At 44.8% G+C, this 18,563-nt stretch overlaps 1 protein-coding gene across 1 annotated transcript in view; it reads left to right on the top strand.

Moving 5' to 3' along the window:
- The window catches only part of ERGIC1 (endoplasmic reticulum-golgi intermediate compartment 1), a 47,672-nt gene that overhangs the window by 10,365 nt on the left and 18,744 nt on the right, over window positions 1-18,563 (top strand). The window contains exons 3-4 of the mRNA XM_032952169.2: window positions 16,549-16,621; window positions 17,457-17,551. Coding sequence (XP_032808060.2) covers window positions 16,549-16,621; window positions 17,457-17,551 — 168 coding nt within the window. The remainder of the gene's footprint in view (window positions 1-16,548; window positions 16,622-17,456; window positions 17,552-18,563) is intronic.

The raw sequence follows: 18,563 nt of genomic DNA on the forward strand, positions 1-18,563 counted from the left end.
TCTCGTATGTGTTTGCACGGTTGTGTATGCTCCGATTGCCTAATTTGACACATGAGGATACATTCAGCATATAATTAGCATATATTGTAGGTAATCAACATTAGCATGCTTGATTCAATGAATATACGAGATCATAACATACTATGTTAAATGATCAATTAATGCATCATAACATGCCTAATGCCCACAACCCAAAATTTGGGATGTGTTCCCGATATTCAGATTAATCCGACAAATAAAAAAATAAAAACCCTAATTGTCCCTAAAAATCCCAAATCTAAATTTTGGTGAAGACCTGTGAAGGTTGGCCCAGCGCACAGGTGGGCAATTCAGACAGAAAAACGACCGCCTTTGTCTCCCTAGTGCTGTTGTTTACAGGTACTCATTTCGGTCGCAACTGATGTGTGGTTATCCGTGGCCGGGAATCGAATTCAGATGGTTCATCGCGCATCACTAACCCCACCACGCCACGTGGACACAAGGCACACAGACAGCTATGATTCAAGCATTTGCGCACACATTCAAATAGTCACGAAAGACTACGAAGGCATTTCAAGTGTGGTATGGTGTGACCATGCATCTAATTTAATACTCTCGCTTGATTTATTCAGAATTCCTGATTCTTGTGGTTGTGAGTCAGGTGTTGTTTTTCTCCTCCACATGAGAGTGCGTTTCAGCAGAATGGTTATTCTCATGGTAGGAATGGGAAATAACTGCTTATTCCAAATAATTGTTTTGGTACGGTTGTTGAGCAAAGCCCCAAAATTACAAGTGGTCATCAACACACAGCCCTATTTAAATTTTGATTTAAAGCTTTCGTGACTGCAGTGATTCATATTCTTGGTTCTTTCGGTAAAGTCACGTTGAAGGGAAACAATAAAATAATAAAGTATATTGTTGTTTTATATATATTTTATTCTTTTATTGTTGCCCTATTTAAGCACGGTGTATAATAACAGATAAGGGTTAACATGTTTCCTGAAAGGAGCGAGGTTCAAAGAGCTTTTGGACGATGGGAGGGGATTCCAAAGTGGAGCAGTGCGAGGGAAGATGCAGAAAGAGGATCGTTGTGACCTGCAGCGTTGATGGTGGTGGTCGAACACCACGTGGATCAGACAAAACAGTCTGGTAGGTAGGAGCTCTCAACGTGGGTGGAGGGATCAATGAGTGATGCTCATGGAAGAAATAACCTTGGTAGTAGCAAAAGGAGAGTGATAGGGAGGTGATGGACCTCAGGTGGGTCATTGAGTGGAGTGAATCAGGAAGTGCTGGATTGTCAGTCATTGCTTCATTTGAAATTATATCAAGTCGTGTATTCCAACTTCAACCTAATTTGTGTTGTATACTTCACGCATTTTACTCGGCGGTTTCAGCCGTGGGCAAAGAGATGCTTAATTAAAACAAATGGACTCGCAGTGCTACACTTAGACCAGCTCTGTGTTTACATTATTTGTACTTTGGAACAAATAAAATATACGTCACGAGACTAGCTGCATTATTTCTACATTCGCTTAATGTTACTGTACAGCCATTTGCCTATCCACTGCTGGATGAGGGTCTACCCACGCCCTGCAGGGGGGTTATTTGACCAGACTTCGCCACATGGTCTCTGTGGGTCGGTGAAAATTTTGGAGCATAGGTGTGGGAGCATAGAAGATGATGGATTTTTGTTTCCCCACTGCCCACTGCCACTCATTAGAAATCTCCCTGGTGCTGTACTTGGCAGAACATCCCAATGCAGCTGTTTAATGTTATTAACGCATGCTTCCGATTTACTGCATCAACTTCTTAGTAGTACAAACCCACGCCTTGGCTGGAAGTCACACCCATGACCATCTCAGCTGATCTCATCAGGTCTCGGAAGCTAAGCAGGTTTGAGCCTGGTTAGTGCTTGGATGAGAGCCTGCTTGAGAACACCAGGTGTTCTGGACCTGGGCTGTGAAGTGCATGCCCGGGAGCCGGGAGATGGCAGTCGAGCAACAGATTTTTGAATCTATCAGTGCAGAACTTTAGAGTGTTTTCCCATCATATGCATGAGTTTTTTTTTCCGGTACTCCGGTTTCATCCCGTATTCCATACACATGTACAGTCCTTTTGTCAATCCACTGCTGGATGAGGGCCTTCCCAAGCCATGCAGTTGTTGGGGGTCATCTGATTTGAATCACTATACAGGTCAGTACAGGTTGATGAATGTGGGTGGGCATAGAAGTATAGTACTGTAGGATGCTGATAAAGTAGTCTTAAAACTCAGTGAGACTTTCCTGGGTAAAGGGTATTCGAATAATGTGAATGGTGAAACCTTGCAATGTACTTTATTGCTTACTTTGACAAGAGGTTGACCTAGATACCTTTGGGATACAATACAGCAATCATCATAATAATTTACAGCCCTTTGTCAATCAAATGCTGGATGGAGGCCTCCCATTGCCCTATCAGTTATGGGGTTGTCGACCATACTATACCACGCTAGTCAATCGGGGAGGGGGGTTATGGTGAAGGTGGGGAGCAGAGACGTGGAAGGAGTGGTTAAGATGTCACTTGGCAATGATATCAGCTGTGGCTGAGTTTATCTGACTCGGGTCGCCGAGTTCATAGCGCAGTGCGCCGACCGCTGCACCACCACTCCTCCCCCGCGACTTAGATGTCACTGCGAATTACAACTTACCTAGTTAGCCGTTGATAGTGAGCAGAACCCGAGCCTGTGTCTTGGTGAAAACGCGCAGTGGTTTGTGGATATCAAATTCGATGTTTGGCTCAGCTTGTTCATGGCGCATGCTCGTATGCTGGCGAACGTCGTCCGGTTTTCTGGTGAGTGCATGTCAGTAAATCAACCGGCAAAGGCTCCCAGTACAAAAAAAAACCCCAACGCAACCCTAATGAGTATTGTTGATGTATTTTTACCTAATTTAATTCGACTGCTTTCGTTCATTGTCGCAGCAGCACAGGAGCACCTGAATGTTAAACTGAAAAAACATCATTGCGAGCGGTGGGAAAGTGGCACAAACGTTGCCACACAATCTCAAGAGTAGACACCAGGATGTTACCTGTAAACGTGTAAATGGGCTCCGTGTTTGCACTCAGGAGAGCGTGTGTGTGTGTGTGCGTGCCGAAGCACATCTGTGCAAAAGAGAATTTAATAGCTCGCTGTATTTCTCCAGTATGAATACATATTCTGCTTCTGAAAAATATTCTGATGTGTGCTTTTTAAGCTTACTGGTGTTTATTTGTATTAAGTTCTGTAATTTGGTTATTGCTCAGTTTATTGTGCAGCAATACCTGTCACTTTTAATAATATCACTTGCCGCTGATGTTAGCTGTGGCCATGAATCAAACTCGGGGGCGCCTGGGTCATAAGCGCGGTGCGCTTACCACCACACCACCGCTGCACGCAAAACAACACATTTGTCGGCAACACTGCTCTACATATAAATATAATAGATGGGCAACATTTCAAGGTAATGGACATTCTTCACAGCAAGCTATATCTCTTTGAGGAATGAAAGTTTTTGTTTTACTTTACGTATGTGTGATATTTTAATCATACAAAATTACAAACTGGGAATTTTTTTTGCAAAAGGTATACGAGCGGAAGACAGTTGCCCTGGCCGGCTTAAAGAGATCCAGAGAATGGCCGATTTTTTGTATGCGACTGCTGAGGATTTGTACAGTTGGCTTGAATGTTCAGTTCATCCTGCTAAATCGCCTCCCACACAACTCAACAAACAACAAAGACCAAGATCTCCCGTATAGCCTGGATCGGACTTTTGGGGCAAGTGCTGTTAGCGAGCACATATGAAGGTCAGCACGGCACACGAGGCGGTGGGTGGCCAGCACCACGCACGGCCGCCTTTGTCTCCCTCGTGGCGATGTTTACACACCGCACCAGGTACTCACTTGAGGCAGAGTCGACCTAGGGGGAGGCCCAGGAACGGTTCAGGTAATCGTCACTGGTGTTGGCCGTGAGCGGGATTCGAACTCGGGTCACAGGGTTCCGTAGCGCAGCGTAGCGCTCACCGCAACCACTTTCCCTGCCCTACCAACACACTTGCACATTGAACCACACATGCCCCCACCGTCTCATCTTGTAACTTCACCAATCACCGCGCTCCTCAAAATTCCAGAGACAAAATTTCCCCGGCGCGACAGCCCGTTAGGCGGAATGCCCCTCCCCCCCCCCGTCAGACACGGGTGGCCGCCGTGTTCCGTAAGGTTTTTGCCCGATGCTTGACAAAAAGACGTCCTTGGCGTAAAGACCAGGGCTCCGCCTGGACTCGTCGTAAATGAAGTCTGAGACGCGGCGAGGGCAATTGTGCCCCCGCCTCCACCACCTTGCCAATGGGGTGTGTGCGGCAGGGCAAGCATCTCGTCTCCTGGAGGCAAATGATTAAAAATTGATGGCTGAGCTATAAACAACACGGCGAAGGTGCCTTCGCCAAGACAATTCGTTTTAACACGTAATGTACGTGGAAGTGCTGGCGTGTGTTACATTGCGATTTTCTCAATTTACAGTTCTATATTTATTCGTGTGATTATGTATATGTTGTTGTTAAGTGGGTTTGGTGTGTGTAAACAAATATTTGTTTTATTTTTGGGTTTTTAAATATCACTACAAATATAAATAGGCACAATTGTAATTTCTCATCCATCTTCATGTAGTTATTATCAGTGCTGTCACAAAATATTGGATTCCATTGTATGTTTATATGTTGAACTTCTTTCGCACCGTACGTAGCCAAATGTGCCATTTCGAGGTGCAGAGGGGAGAGACAACAAACAAACCATTTCAAATATGACTTATGGGTTGGACAGTTATGTATAAACAATTCATAATTACATTTTCCTTCATGCCAAAATTTTTATCTGAAAATAAATGTGTACGGTTGTTCTGTATACGTTGTAAAAATGTTATATTGCTGCCATAATAATGAGAAGAAATGGAGAAGCGGTGGTGCCGTGGTGAGCACACCACGCTATGAACCTGGCTATTTGAGCTCAATTCCCGGCTAGATATCAATTCCCAGCTTGCATCAGTGACAAAGTGATATCTGAAGCAATCCCGGGCACCCCATTCACCATCCCGATCTGTCCGGCAAGGTGAGGTACGGTCAAACATCCCCGGCAACTGACGCAACCTTAGGAGGCCTTCACCCAGCCACTGGACTGGCAAATAGCTATGAGTGGTGAGTAATTTAATAATTAAATACGCTCACGTGCATTTGCTCGGTGGGTTATTACGTCGGAGGAGGACTGCGCGAGATGGCCACAAACTTGGGGAGGCCCTCTGTCCAGCAGTGGATTGATCGTGGCTGTTAATGATGATGAATGCTAAAACAAATCTAAAATGTATTCTTCACCGCAGTGTAATTGCTACGATGGACCTAGTTGTATCCAGCTTCACCGTTAGTGCTCAGGAGCCTATACCTTTTAAGTTGTACCTCCACGTCCGTGGTTGCATATTTTGAAGATCAGAGTGAGCAAAGGCGGGTGGCCATAAGGCATACCTAAAACATGAGCTTCGGTGTGTGTGGGCGAATGTGGTTTAAAAAAAAAGGGTGTAAGTGGACAAACATTAATTTGTTCTCCGTTGTATCATAGCTCCCACTTACTCATGGGCCTGCGAGGATGCGTCACGCACGCAGCGTATGAGAAAGGCGTGTGCAAATATATATAACGCGTTACGAACGAGACAAATGATGCATGCTCGCCTGTGCTATATCGACAACACTGGTGCAGATGTAATGTTTTGTGGAGCCTTGTGCAGGAACATCTGTGGTGTGTGCGTCCACATCCCTATGTCCATCAGTATCGGAGCACCAGCTTACAATGAGTAATGCGCCATCCTGCAAATGCAAGTGTTACACGCCTCCCACGCTAAACACACACATTCTAAAGTTGTGTACTCACAAGCCACAAGCACGCTTATGGCCTCCACACTCCCAGGCAATGTGGGTGAGTGATATGTGCTAACTCTTGTCCCCGGGGCAATTTCCGATTGATGAATCTTACGAAGAAGCTGGCCCACACACAAGCCCGTCTCGCATACTCTTTAGGTGTTGAGCGTGAACGGGAACCATAAATATGCTGGCCGCATCTTCGAAGTGTTGACTCCCAAAGTCTCAGAGCTCTATACAGCAATGCATGCGGTTTTTGTTGGTACCGAGCCATTTAACTCGAAGGCGCAGGGATGCCACGGATGGGCATGTTCTCCCATGGACGGAATGCTTCGTCACTTTCCTGTCCAGTTGTGGCAGTTTTGATCTGCCGATGATCGCTTTGCAAGAGGGCAGTTGAATGATTTTGGACGTGCACCAGAGAGACAGCCACATTTCCGGCATTGTCCCACTGGTGCTAGACCAATATGTTAAAACTGTCATTCAATATCTTCATTTTGGCGAAGGGGTCCTATAGTTACGTGGGTAATCGTTATAAGAAGTGTAAGTCAAGTGAATATTTTACTGCGGTATAGTTTGTTAAGCAATTCGGACTGTCATTCAGATTTAAATAATTTGGCCACCCTTCTTGCTAAGAAAGTAATGCTCGTAAAATGTCACTGTGTCGCACGTACTCGGATGAACTTTTCATGCACGCTGCGATGGCACAAATGGTGCTTTCATTTTCACGTGTCAAACCTTTCCGCTTATTCCATAAATAAAGCCAGTTTCTAAAACTGGCAATAATTACTTTCGTAATTGCACACCTTAAGTATGACTTATAATTATTTTGAAATTTTTACTCTTGAGGTTGCTTAATTTATGGAAATTGCCCAGGAGTGACCTCCAGGCTGCCAGTGGCATACCTATATTAACCATCCATTTTACAACTACAGGTAGTCCCCGAGTTACGATGGTCCGACTTACGATATTTAGATCTTACGATGGCGATAGCGATACGACAAAATTGTAAAATATTTTAAATTTCGCGCGGCAGGCAAACGCAGCAGCGTACGAGGTACGAATCTTGGTGAGTACAGTACAATGTGATACGTTACGATACGTTCAATGCATGTATGATAGGTAGCTTTAGCGATTTCATTTTAGGGTTACCACGATACGATACATACGTTCAATGCATGTTAAAAGTTTTTAAACTTTCTATTGAATTGTAATTCATATAGGTAGGCTAAGAATTTACCTTGTTTTTTTTACTTTACATTGTACTTTGCAATACAGTATTGTAATTAATAAATACATACAGTATATAGTGTATACAGTACGGTACTGTAAATTGCTCTGTTTTGCTAAATTATCACCATTCTTTAAGACTCCTGGGTAGACTAGGCCATCTTCGACTTACGATATTTTTGACTTACGATGGGGTCGTCATAACGCATCTCCATCGTTAGTAGAGGACTACCTGTAATTGTTTCCCCTTACACAGTCGGTGGGTAGCTCTCTGTAAGTGGGTAAACTGCGTAATGGTGCCGGTTTAAAAATGTTCGTTAAATCAAACAGAGACTCCTTTCAAACAAGCGATGTGAGATTTCGGTGACCTAAACTTTGAAGAAATTGTTTAATCACTTATTATATATATAAAAAAAAAAACTTCGGATTGCATTGAGAAAAAAAAGTTCGTAAGGATTTTGGTGGTGGGTGAGACCAATAGTGCAGTGGTCAGCACATTATTTTATGAACCCGGTGACTTGATATTGATTCAAGGCCATGGATATCAATGATGAGTGATATCTGAACTGGGCTCGAATCACCTCCACCTTCTTCACTAACCCAAGCTGGTGAGGTATGGTCAAGCAACCCCCATTACCGACAGGATGTGCAGAGAGATCTTCATCCAGCAGTGCATTGACATAGGGATGAAACTAATTTAAGTACAATATCGTATATCCGCCCATAACATACCCACCGTTACCATTAACCACTCACACCCAGTGCAGTATTTATGCTTGGTCTCACCATCATTTTCTAAAGATGATCACAAATCCAATCTCTTCTCACTCAGTAATGTATTCTTAATCTCGTGTACATTTGCATACTTCTAAAGTGCAGTGAAGCCTTGTGCCATGTTTATCGAAGTTTTCACTGTATTTTTGTTTAGAAACCCATTTATCCAGTTGCGTAACTGTCAATAGCTCTGTCTTTACATTTCCGACCTTTTCATAGCCGCCTATAGCTTAGTCCCCAGAGAGTCGGATATGCGACGATGTACTATATTACAAATTATAATAAACAAAATGGCAACTTTATATGAGCCAGAACGTGATTTTGTATTGTACTTCTTTGAACTAGAGCTGGCCAGGAAGGTGAATGATTTCACCGTGCCCAGCGTGAGGCGTCGATATTCTGGCAAGCACTCCACAACGAGGCATCGGTCAACTCGATATGTTTAAATCACTCGAAGCACTGTGTGGTTGTGGTTGTGCCACATGTGGCCCTCCCTAGCCAGGCAAGCGGTACGCACTGACATTCTTCACCAAGGTCAGCTCCCTTCTCAATAAAACTACAGCTGCAGTACAGAATCCATTGGCTATTCGTTCCGCATCTTTCATTAATATTTTTCCATACTTATTTTTGTTTCGTAGCTTTCCGACGTGTTGTTCGGCTTGTTGCTTTGTTTGACCGGCACGATATCTTGACGCTTGACTCCACGTGCTGGGGCACTTCTTTCAGGAATTGAATAGTTCCTGAAATAATCGCGGTTAACGGTTGCTGAAGAAGCCCCCCCCCCCACCTACCACAAAAACCTACGCGGTAAGAGAGACAGGTGACGTGAACGAAGAAGTGTAGGTAAATAATTTTCTTCTCGTCTGTGGCGCTCATTATTATTTAAAGCACGTGGACAGCATGGCCGTGAAGTGAACACTTCTGCGCGGGTCCATTAGCCGTGCCCTGGCCTCTCTGCGCCCTGCCGATGACTCTGACGTGGGAAACCGTTCTGCGCAGCCTCTGCTACCCCACCCTTCTCCAGTGGCTCGCTTAGTCACTCATCCTCCTCCCTCTCTCCTCCTCCTCCTCCTCCTCCGCTCTATCCTAGAAGCGTGTTCCAACAATGAAGCGCTCACTCGCTGCGGCCAGCGCCCTGGGATGCAGGGACGTGCGGTCAGGGGAGGCGGGGGAGGCATTGCCTCACCTGTCATACTCCAATGAAAATAGCTGTTACGAAAAGTAAAAAAATAATAAACTAAAAATTACGATTTTTTTCCCCACTGATCTGTGTTATAAATGTAATTTCTGTACGATTCCAATCATTTTTATCGTCAAAATCGCCAAATTTGCGAGAGGTGAGGCAGCGACGAGCTCAGCCTCCCCTCTGATTGCGCAACCCCTCAGAAACTGGATGAAGCGCGGGCAATAAGCACGTGCCTGTTACTATTTCTCTGTGTGTCACCAATTTAATGTTTGTAGACACCTTCATTTCATGTCCTCGCCTTCCATACTCCAGGTTAACTTATTTCACGTACGTGTATAAAGATATTTAGGCTCGCTGACCTCGTCATGAAACTGCAATGAAAAAGCACCAGGGAAGGCCGCTATCGCATCTGCCTCACTGAGGGGTGTGTGTCAGACACGCCCCCCTCCGTGAGGACACGCCCCCCTTCAGTGTGTGACTGGTTCTGACACTAGCCATTGACCTCACCGCACGTCACTGCTGGGATGGTAGATGCAGGGAAGGAGATAAAAGCGCCGGAGTCTCTTACGGACCCGTGCCCTCGTTTCAATAATTCGGGGCCCGCTGTCCCGTGCGCACACACGCACGCACGTCCGCAGGATATGATTGCGAAAACCGCGGCTGGTTTTCACGTCGCCCAGAGTGTGTGTGTGTGTGCACGTGTACGCAGACCGGCGTTGAGCGGCAGTGCAGCGGTTCGCGCTACGCTGCAGCTACGAACACGGTGACCTGGCTTCGATGCCCGCTAAACGGCAAACACCGGTGACGATTATTTGAAACTTGTCCTGGGCCTCCCCTAGGTCGACTCAGCCTCAAATGAGTACCTGGTGCGATGCATAAACATCGCCACTGGGGGAGACAAAGGCGGCCGGGCTTGGTGCTGGCCACCCACCCCCTCGTGTACCGTGCCAGCCTTTATAGGTGCTTGCTAACAGCACTTGCCCCAACAGTCTGTTACAGGCTATACAGGGGGGATATTTGTCTTTATTAGCGTTTCAAATTGTGCCAACTGCACCTTTCGGGGGTTAATAATTGTTGACACTACCGTGTCTCTCTGATTATACAGTGAGGGAAAAAAGTATTTGATCCCCTTCTGATTTTGTACGTTTGCCCACTGACAAAGAAATGATCAGTCTATCATTTTAATGGTAAGTTTATTTTAACAGTGAGAGACAGAATAACAACAACAAAATCCAGAAAAACACATGTCAAAAATGTTATAAATTGATTTGCATTTTAATGAGGGAAATAAGTATTTGACCCCTCTGCAAAACATGACTTATAGTACTTGGTGGCAAAACCCTTGTTGGCAATCACAGAGATCAGACTTTCTTGTAGTTGGCCACCAAGTTTGCACATATCTCAGGAGGGGTTTTGTCCCACTCCTATTTGCAGATCTTCCCCAAGTCATTAAGGTTTCGAGGCTGACGTTTGGCAACTCGAACCTTCAGCTCCCTCCACAGATTTTCTATGGGATTAAGGTCTGCAGACTGGCTAGGCCACTCCAGGATCTTAATGTGCTTCTTCTTGAGCCACTCCTTTGTTGCCTTGGCCGTGTGTTTTGGGTCATTGTCATGCTGGAATGCCCATCCACAACCCATTTTCAATGCCCTGGCTGAGTGGAGGAGGTTCTCACCCAAGATTTGACGGTACATGGCCCCGTCCATCGTCCCTTTGATGCGGTGAAGTTGCCCTGTCCCCTTAGCAGAAAAACACCCCCAAAGCATAATGCTTCCACCTCCATGTTTGACGGTGGGGATGGTGTTCTTGGGGTCATAGGCAGCATTCCTCCTCCTCCAAACACGGCGAGTTGAGTTGATGCCAAAGAGCTCCATTTTGGTCTCATCTGACCACAACACTTTCACCCAGTTGTCCTCTGAATCATTTAGATGTTCATTGGCAAACTTCAGACGGGCATGTATATGTGCTTTCTTGAGCAGGGGGACCTTGCGGGCGTTGCAGGATTTCAGTCCTTCACGGCGTAGTGTGTTACCAATTGTTTTCTTGGTGACTATGGTCCCAGCTGCCTTGAGATCATTGACGAGATCATTGACAAGATCCTCCCGTGTAGTTCTGGGCTGATTCCTCACCGTTCTCATGATCTTTGCAACTCCACGAGGTGAGATCTTGCATGGAGCCCCAGGCCGAGGGAGATTGACAGTTCTTTTGCGTTTCTTCCATTTGTGAATAATCGCACCAACTGTTGTCACCTTCTCACCAAGCTGCTTGGCATTGGTCTTGTAGCCCATTCCTGCCTTGTGTAGGTCTACAATCTTGTCCCTGACATCCTTGGAGAGCTGTTTGGTCTTGGCCATGGTGGAGAGTTTGGAATCTGATTGATTGATTGCTTCTGTGGACAGGTGTCTTTTATTCAGGTAAGAAGCTGAGATTAGGAGCACTCCCTTTAAGAGTGTGCTCCTAATCTCAGCTCGTTACCTGTATAAAAGACACCTGCGAGCCAGAAATCTTTCTGATTAAGAGGGGGTCAAATACTTATTTCCCCCATTAAAATGCAAATCAATTTATAACATTTTTGACATGCGTTTTTCTGGATTTTGTTGTTGTTATTTTGTCTCTCACTGTTCAAATAAACCTACCATTAAAATGATAGACTGATCATTTCCTTGTCAGTGGGCAAACGTACAAAATCAGCAGGGGATCAAATACTTTTTTCCCTCACTGTGTCTTTCGGTACAGTATTGTGCAATCGATACTTAAATTAAATGTCCAAAATATCACTGCTGGATCACGTGAGATGTTTGCAAAGTGATTTTTTTTACAACAGCTTATTTTCCCCTCCCTAGGAAATACCCTCACGTCACGGTATTCTATTTTATTCACCCTCTCCCGTAGGCTCATTAATGATCGGTTTTGAATGTCATGCTCATCCCGATTGGTGGTAAAAACAGTCTCCAACCGTTATCAACCTGATCTCGCTGGCCTCTCCATGTGCTTTAAAGAAGGCCCATTACCTGAAACGTTGCCTATTATATACCTTTTCTTTTGAAGGACACAGTGCTATTGACAAAGGCGTTGAGTTTCATGGACAATAGAACCCCTATTAACGATCGCCCTTGTTAACGACTCATCGCTTAACCACGGGCCTCCATTGAGCCCAATGTGTAGTGTAGAGTAGTGTATAGTGTATATTGTAGTGTATAGTAGTGTAGTGTATAGTAGTGTAGTGTATAGTAGTGTAGTGTAGAGTAGTGTATATTGTATTGTATAGTAGCGTTGTGTATAGTAGTGTAGTGTATAGTGTAGTGTATCGTAGTGTAGTGTATAGTGTAGTGTATAGTAGTGTAGTGTATAGTAGTGTATAGTGTAGTGTATAGTAGTGTACAGTGTAGTGTATAGTGTAGTGTATAGTGTAATGTATAGTAGTGTAGTGTTTAGCAGTGTATAGTGTAGTGTATAGTAGTGTAGTGTATAGTAGTGTATAGTAGTGTAGTGTATAGTAGTGTATAGAGTAGTGTATAGTGTAGTGCTTCCATAGAGCCCAATGTGTTCGCTTACCGACCATTCCCCTGTTAACGACGGGCTGTTGTAGGTAAATATTAATAAATGCATTGATTAACCATGTTTCTTTTAGTACTATGTTTTATAATGTCGTTAGTATCTTTATGTATTCATATCTATTGTTTAAATATTATAAAGTACGTTTTTTGGGTGAAAAGGGTAACTTTTGATGCAATCGGAACGAATTAGGCCTTTAACATGTATTTCCTATACTCGCTTAACGACCAAATCACTTAACGCCCGGTTTCTTGGAACCAATTGCCATCGTTAAGATGGGTTTTATTGTACAGTACCGTATATATATTTTATTTGTTGCCAGTTATCTTTTTCTGTGGAGAGGTGGCATTGTGGTTAGCGCACTGCTCTCTGAATCTGGCGTGCCGAGTTCGAGTCTCAATAGCGGCGGCGGTGAGCGCTACCTGAACTGGTCCTGGGCACTTCCTTCACCAACCCATACGTGGCCATAATGGTGAAGTATGACCAACCACTCCCATGGATGACGTGGCACGGGGGATGCCTTTATCCAGCAATGGATTGACGTCTGTAAAATGCAGTACTATTGGCTTACAATATATTTAGTATAATATTCCATGTTTCGCCATGTCAAAAACCGAGGTTAACTTAAGCATAAACTTGAATCAATAAGTACCCGTTATTTGTTTTAGATACTACTGAACAATTTAAATCAAAACATGAATCTAAAAATCATTACATTTTGATTTAAAGCTTTCGTGACTGCAGGGATTCATATTCTTGGTTCTTTCGGTAAAGTCACGTAGAAGGGAAACAATAAAATAATAAAAATATAAAAAAAATTCTCACGACGTTTCGACTGCAACACAAGCAATCATCATCAGGTGTGAAACCCACAGCAAGAAAATTTGAAAAATCATTGTTTGCCATTTCCGAACCATCAAAATGTATTGCCACACAATTAGCTAAGCTCTTCCAAAATCTGGCTTCAACCTTTTGAAATAACACAACCTAATGCACGCACATACGCCGCTGAGTAATATAATTCATATGGGCACCAACACAGCCACCAACAGTGAGTGAGTCACCAATTATTCAGTTGTGCTCTGTGGGTGTAATGAACAGGCCCGGGCATGCTGCGAAACAGCTGTCTCTGCCGACAGAAAGGTGAAATGTGAATCAGTAGAAAATATGCTAATCTCCATTTATAAAAGGGAAATTTGTGAATATGTGTGTCTGTTCAAAATGTTTAGCGTACTTCCCGACATGCAAAAAACTTGAAATTTGCCATGTGGGTACTTTCCAGACTGTACACCGTGCAAACATTATAAAAATAGACTTTTGTATATTTTTTTTTGGGGGGGGGGGGCGCAATAATGCATAAGTGAGCTGTGACGTCACATCTGTCATGTCACCTGCATGCGGAAGCGTAACAGAGTGTGCCTGCTGATGTCACCACCCCAACCCTCCGCGGGTAAAGTGAAATACAAATGTGTTGCAGGTCTAAGGCGTTCTTCGCGCAGCATTGCTTTATTATTTCAGTCGTTTACTGCCGTACGCACCTTGAAATTTGTGTGTGTGTCTGCAGCAAGCGCGTGTATGTGTACCTGTGGATGCGCGTGCGCGTGTGTGTGTGTGTGTGGGGAGCGGTAGTGTAGTGGTCAGCGCGCTGTACTACGAACCCGGCGACCCGAGTTCGATTCCCGCTCACGGCCACCACCGTTGACGATTATTTGAACCGGTCCTGGGCCTCCCCTAGGTCGACTCAGCCTCAAACGAGTAACTGGTGTGGTGTGTGAACATCGCCACTGGGGAGACAAAGGCGGCCGGGCGTGGTGAATCCAAGTCCCGGGCGAAGCCGGGTAGTAAAGCTAGTTATGTATATAACAGTACAGGAGCAGCAATCATAATTTACAGACGTCTGTCATTCTGCTGTTGTATTAAGGCCTCCCCCGCAGGGTCGTGTTCGTCACGGGAGTCGTTTGACCATACTTCACCACGCTGGTCAGTGTGGGTTGGTGAAGGTGATGGTGGGGGCCACTATAACCGGTTCAGATATCACTCGCTGCTGATGTTAGCCATGGCCGGAAATGAAACTCAGATCGCTGGGCTCAGAGTGAAGTGCATTGCCTGCCGTGCCACTTGTTCACCCCAGATAATATATACGCATCATTATTATATGTAATGGTGGTAGAAAAATGTGTTTATTTCGTTCAATTATTAAACTGAGGATACATTAATAAAATTGCGTGTGTAAGAATCAGTGGATTCGCATCACCTCTTGCAGCCACTAGATGCGTCACCATTCACCAAAATTTTAAAACAAGAATACATTTTTGTTTTGAATAATGATCCGAAAATCATTGAATTGCTGGGTGGGTAGGGATGTGCGGTGCGGTTGGTGGGGGAGAGTGGGGAGGGCACAGTCAGAGGTTAATCCTACCACCCCAAGTATATAATGTCTAATATCGCTTCAACATGATCTAACATGTATTTGGTGTGACAAATAACATTGCATTGCCAGCAACTCTTATATAACCAATGTGACAGGAGAGCTGAGGGCTACCGCATATTGCGATGGAGACATAGCTTAATTGGTAGGGGCAGCAGGAGACTCCAACCATGAAAACATAAGTTCACATTCTGTCCACGGTGGAATCAACCCCTCAATGTGATATTTTACGCTGGCTTTGACACTATGTTATTGATGCTGATGAACAACTGAACTTCTCTTCTCGATCACTTAGCTCTATGCGTTGAGGTCTAGAAAGTGCTGTACTGTTGTCACTCGCTGACAAAATGTCACACTGGAAAAAAGAGACTTCAAGTCTCAATGGATTCCTGGCTGGTGGAAGAAAGTCAGTCAATCAATGAATGTCTCAGGCATCGTTAAATGTAGCAAAACCTGATGAAGTTACATGATTCGGTGGGAAGTCGAGAGTGCTTGCCCTAAGTAAAGAATGGCCTCCGACATGGGAACATGGCATTTTCCCAACCCTGGCTTAGGACTACGAGCAGAGATGGGCACTGCCCAACACTTGTTTGAGCGTGGGGGATGACACTAACAGTTAACAGTATTCCGAATGCAAGAGAACGCGTCAGACAGTACTATCCCATCACGGAGATGGAGCAATGTGATTAGCTCATGAGCAGGGGATCGACTTGCCATCGCGAGTAATATATAAAATTAAAGGAAGAGGGACACACGTGTTAGACAACGTTACGCAAGTCGAAGGCCATCACATGGACTGAAGACTTTATTAAACAGATCAAGGCTGTTGCTGATAATGATGTTGATGATTGCAATAGGCATCCTGTCTGTCAATCCGCTCACCTCTTATCCTCGATGTGCGGGACGGAACTGGGTCTGGCAGAGCAGGCTGACCGGAACTCTGTGTGCCGGTCCACATCCCGTCTCTACAAACGTGGCTGCAGTGCGGACGCTTAAAAAAAAAACACGTTCATCCTGCATTCACTGTTTGCGCTAACAAGTCGAGTGTCCTATTACTCGAAGAGGATTTCAGTAAAAGAAAAAAAATATCCGAGCGTGTTTGCATCGCGAGTAATTAGAGCGACAGAGATGTACTTGCCGGGATGCGATGTTTGCCTTTGGGTTTTCCTGCACTGTGCCATAGATGTATGCACTTTAGCCCTAACTGTGACATGACGCAGATTGCCCACTCGTGCTACAAATGCCATTATCAACAACAGGCAGACGCCGCCGTCGCCGCCCCTGAGAAAGCTCTCGGGGAGCTTGGTGGCAGCGCATCTGCGGCTGTGAAATTGCCGTTTGTGAACTGCGATGGGTGGTTTTATTTTCATGCCAGAAAATCGCTGGTACACGGGTAATCAATATTGGAGAAAATAAGTCTGACACTCATTTGTAAATTGCATTGTGATGTGGGGCGCGGGTTGGGCCTGTGCCTTGTGTTCCAGTGTCCATTTGCTGCTGCGTGTTCATTCTCTTCCTCTTCCTCTCCGAACTCTCGGGGTTCATCACCACTGAAATGTAAGTTTTTGATTCACGCGTCGATGCTGTCTTTGGCACCGTTAATGGAATATAATTTAATTTATACCAAGGGAGAGATAGGCCTACGACCAAATGGCCTTCGCATTACTCAGAATGTACCTGGTAGCATCAGACCTTGGACGCGCAGCAGGATATTGATCCTTGTTAATACTTGGATGGGTGCCCCCCTACCAGGGCTTGCCAGGAGTGGTAGGCATGGGAGCTGTGAAGTGTGGCCAGGAGATGGCGGTGCTAAATGCCTCTCCCCTCGAATGCGGGGCTGGTTTTTTTCCGGGTTCTCCTGCCCTCTCCTACATGAATGCAAATGCTCATTCATGGGACTGGCCAAAGTTCCTAATGCAAGGATCGTCTTTAAAAGAGTATTCAGACTCAGCGGTGCTTTCCTGAGTAAGGAACTACCACTTTATATAGTAACGTCCATTTATAGATACCCCACTGTCTTTTAAGTCCCTTTTTAGGAGAGTGGAAAGAGTACTAGGAGAGTGTAAAAAGATGTCATGAGTGTATTGAGATTGGTTGGAGACATGCAGAAAAGATTGAATACAAATGTTCTATGACTCAAATCTTGAAAAATTATGGCAAAAACCGAAAATGTCAATTGATTTTCTTTGACTCAGCAGAATTTATTTTTTCTCTTGGTGTTAAATTGCAAAATGTGCTGACGTGTAATAAACCCACTGTTTTGTGGTAAATGATTCACTCGTGCAGTCTCACTTTTGCCTCTTTCATTGGCATTTCCTCGGGAATATTTTATGCTGTCCGTGTTGATGGGTGGATTTTGTTGTTGTTTTATGTTGATGTGTTGTGTTCACAGCGTTAGTGAGCTCTACGTGGACAACCCGGAAAAAGACAGCACGGGAAAAATAGAAGTTAAGCTGAATATCAGCCTCCTGAATTTACAATGCGATGGTCAGTAATAATGCACCCATGCATGCTTATATATGTACATACATGCATCCACCATGAGGGGCATCGCAAGATGCACCTCACCTAGGTGCACCCTAAACCGCATCCGCACAAACCATGGCAGATGCGGATACCTGATGCGCAAATGAAACATTTTTAACTATCCAGTTTGCGAATGTGGTCATCCAGAACAGACCGTGCAACGTATAATGACGCAATGCCCGATCCACAAATGCGACGGAGACATCACAGCGACGCACTCCGCTACTCATAACGCGGTTATCTGGCTTGACCACCTGAATGTGAAATTTTAGTTGTTGCTCTGCATCTACATCGGCCATCCGAAACAAGAAGAAGAACTGCAAGACGCAATAAGAAAGATATTAAGAAAAGGTAAAGGGGCAGGACTGCAAATTGCTTGCTCACGCCGCTGCTGGTGGAAGGGCCTCCAATACAGGGAGCTTGAGAGTACTCCTAGAGAGAGGGGGCATTTTGCCCCCTGCTCAAACACGCTGTCCAGAAGTCTTAGAAGAGGTGAGAGTACCCACACTTTACCCCGCCACACATGGCCTGCCTCCTTCACTGACTGCGGTGTATACACTGGGAGATTATGCCGGCGACCTCCACATTTAGACAACGGCAGAGCAAAGGGAACGTAATGCCACGTGCCATTACCATTCGCAACGGCTGCTTGTAAAATAGCCATGTAATGCTTTAATGGAGCCACCACGTGGAATGCTTTTGAATGCAAAACAAACAGAGCCACCTTGTAAACGAGCTTTTTTGCAGTTCAATGGACTACTCTGTATACAGTTACTCAATTGAACGTAAACAAGGACTTCTTGTAAAACTAGACGCACGATTCAGCTTAATGGGAGCACACACAGGCTCTCTCTAATATCTGCAGTGGCACCACTACTTGTGTACTCCTAAGGATATCTTAATCGATATGAATGACATTCACTCGGTATACAAATATAGTAAGAGTAATACTCTTTACCCAAAACTCATTGAG

Source organism: Petromyzon marinus, chromosome 11, assembly GCF_048934315.1.
Source record: "Petromyzon marinus isolate PM22_M1 ecotype Great Lakes invasive population chromosome 11, UKy_Petmar_22M1.pri1.0, whole genome shotgun sequence".
Classification (NCBI taxonomy): domain Eukaryota; kingdom Metazoa; phylum Chordata; class Hyperoartia; order Petromyzontiformes; family Petromyzontidae; genus Petromyzon; species Petromyzon marinus.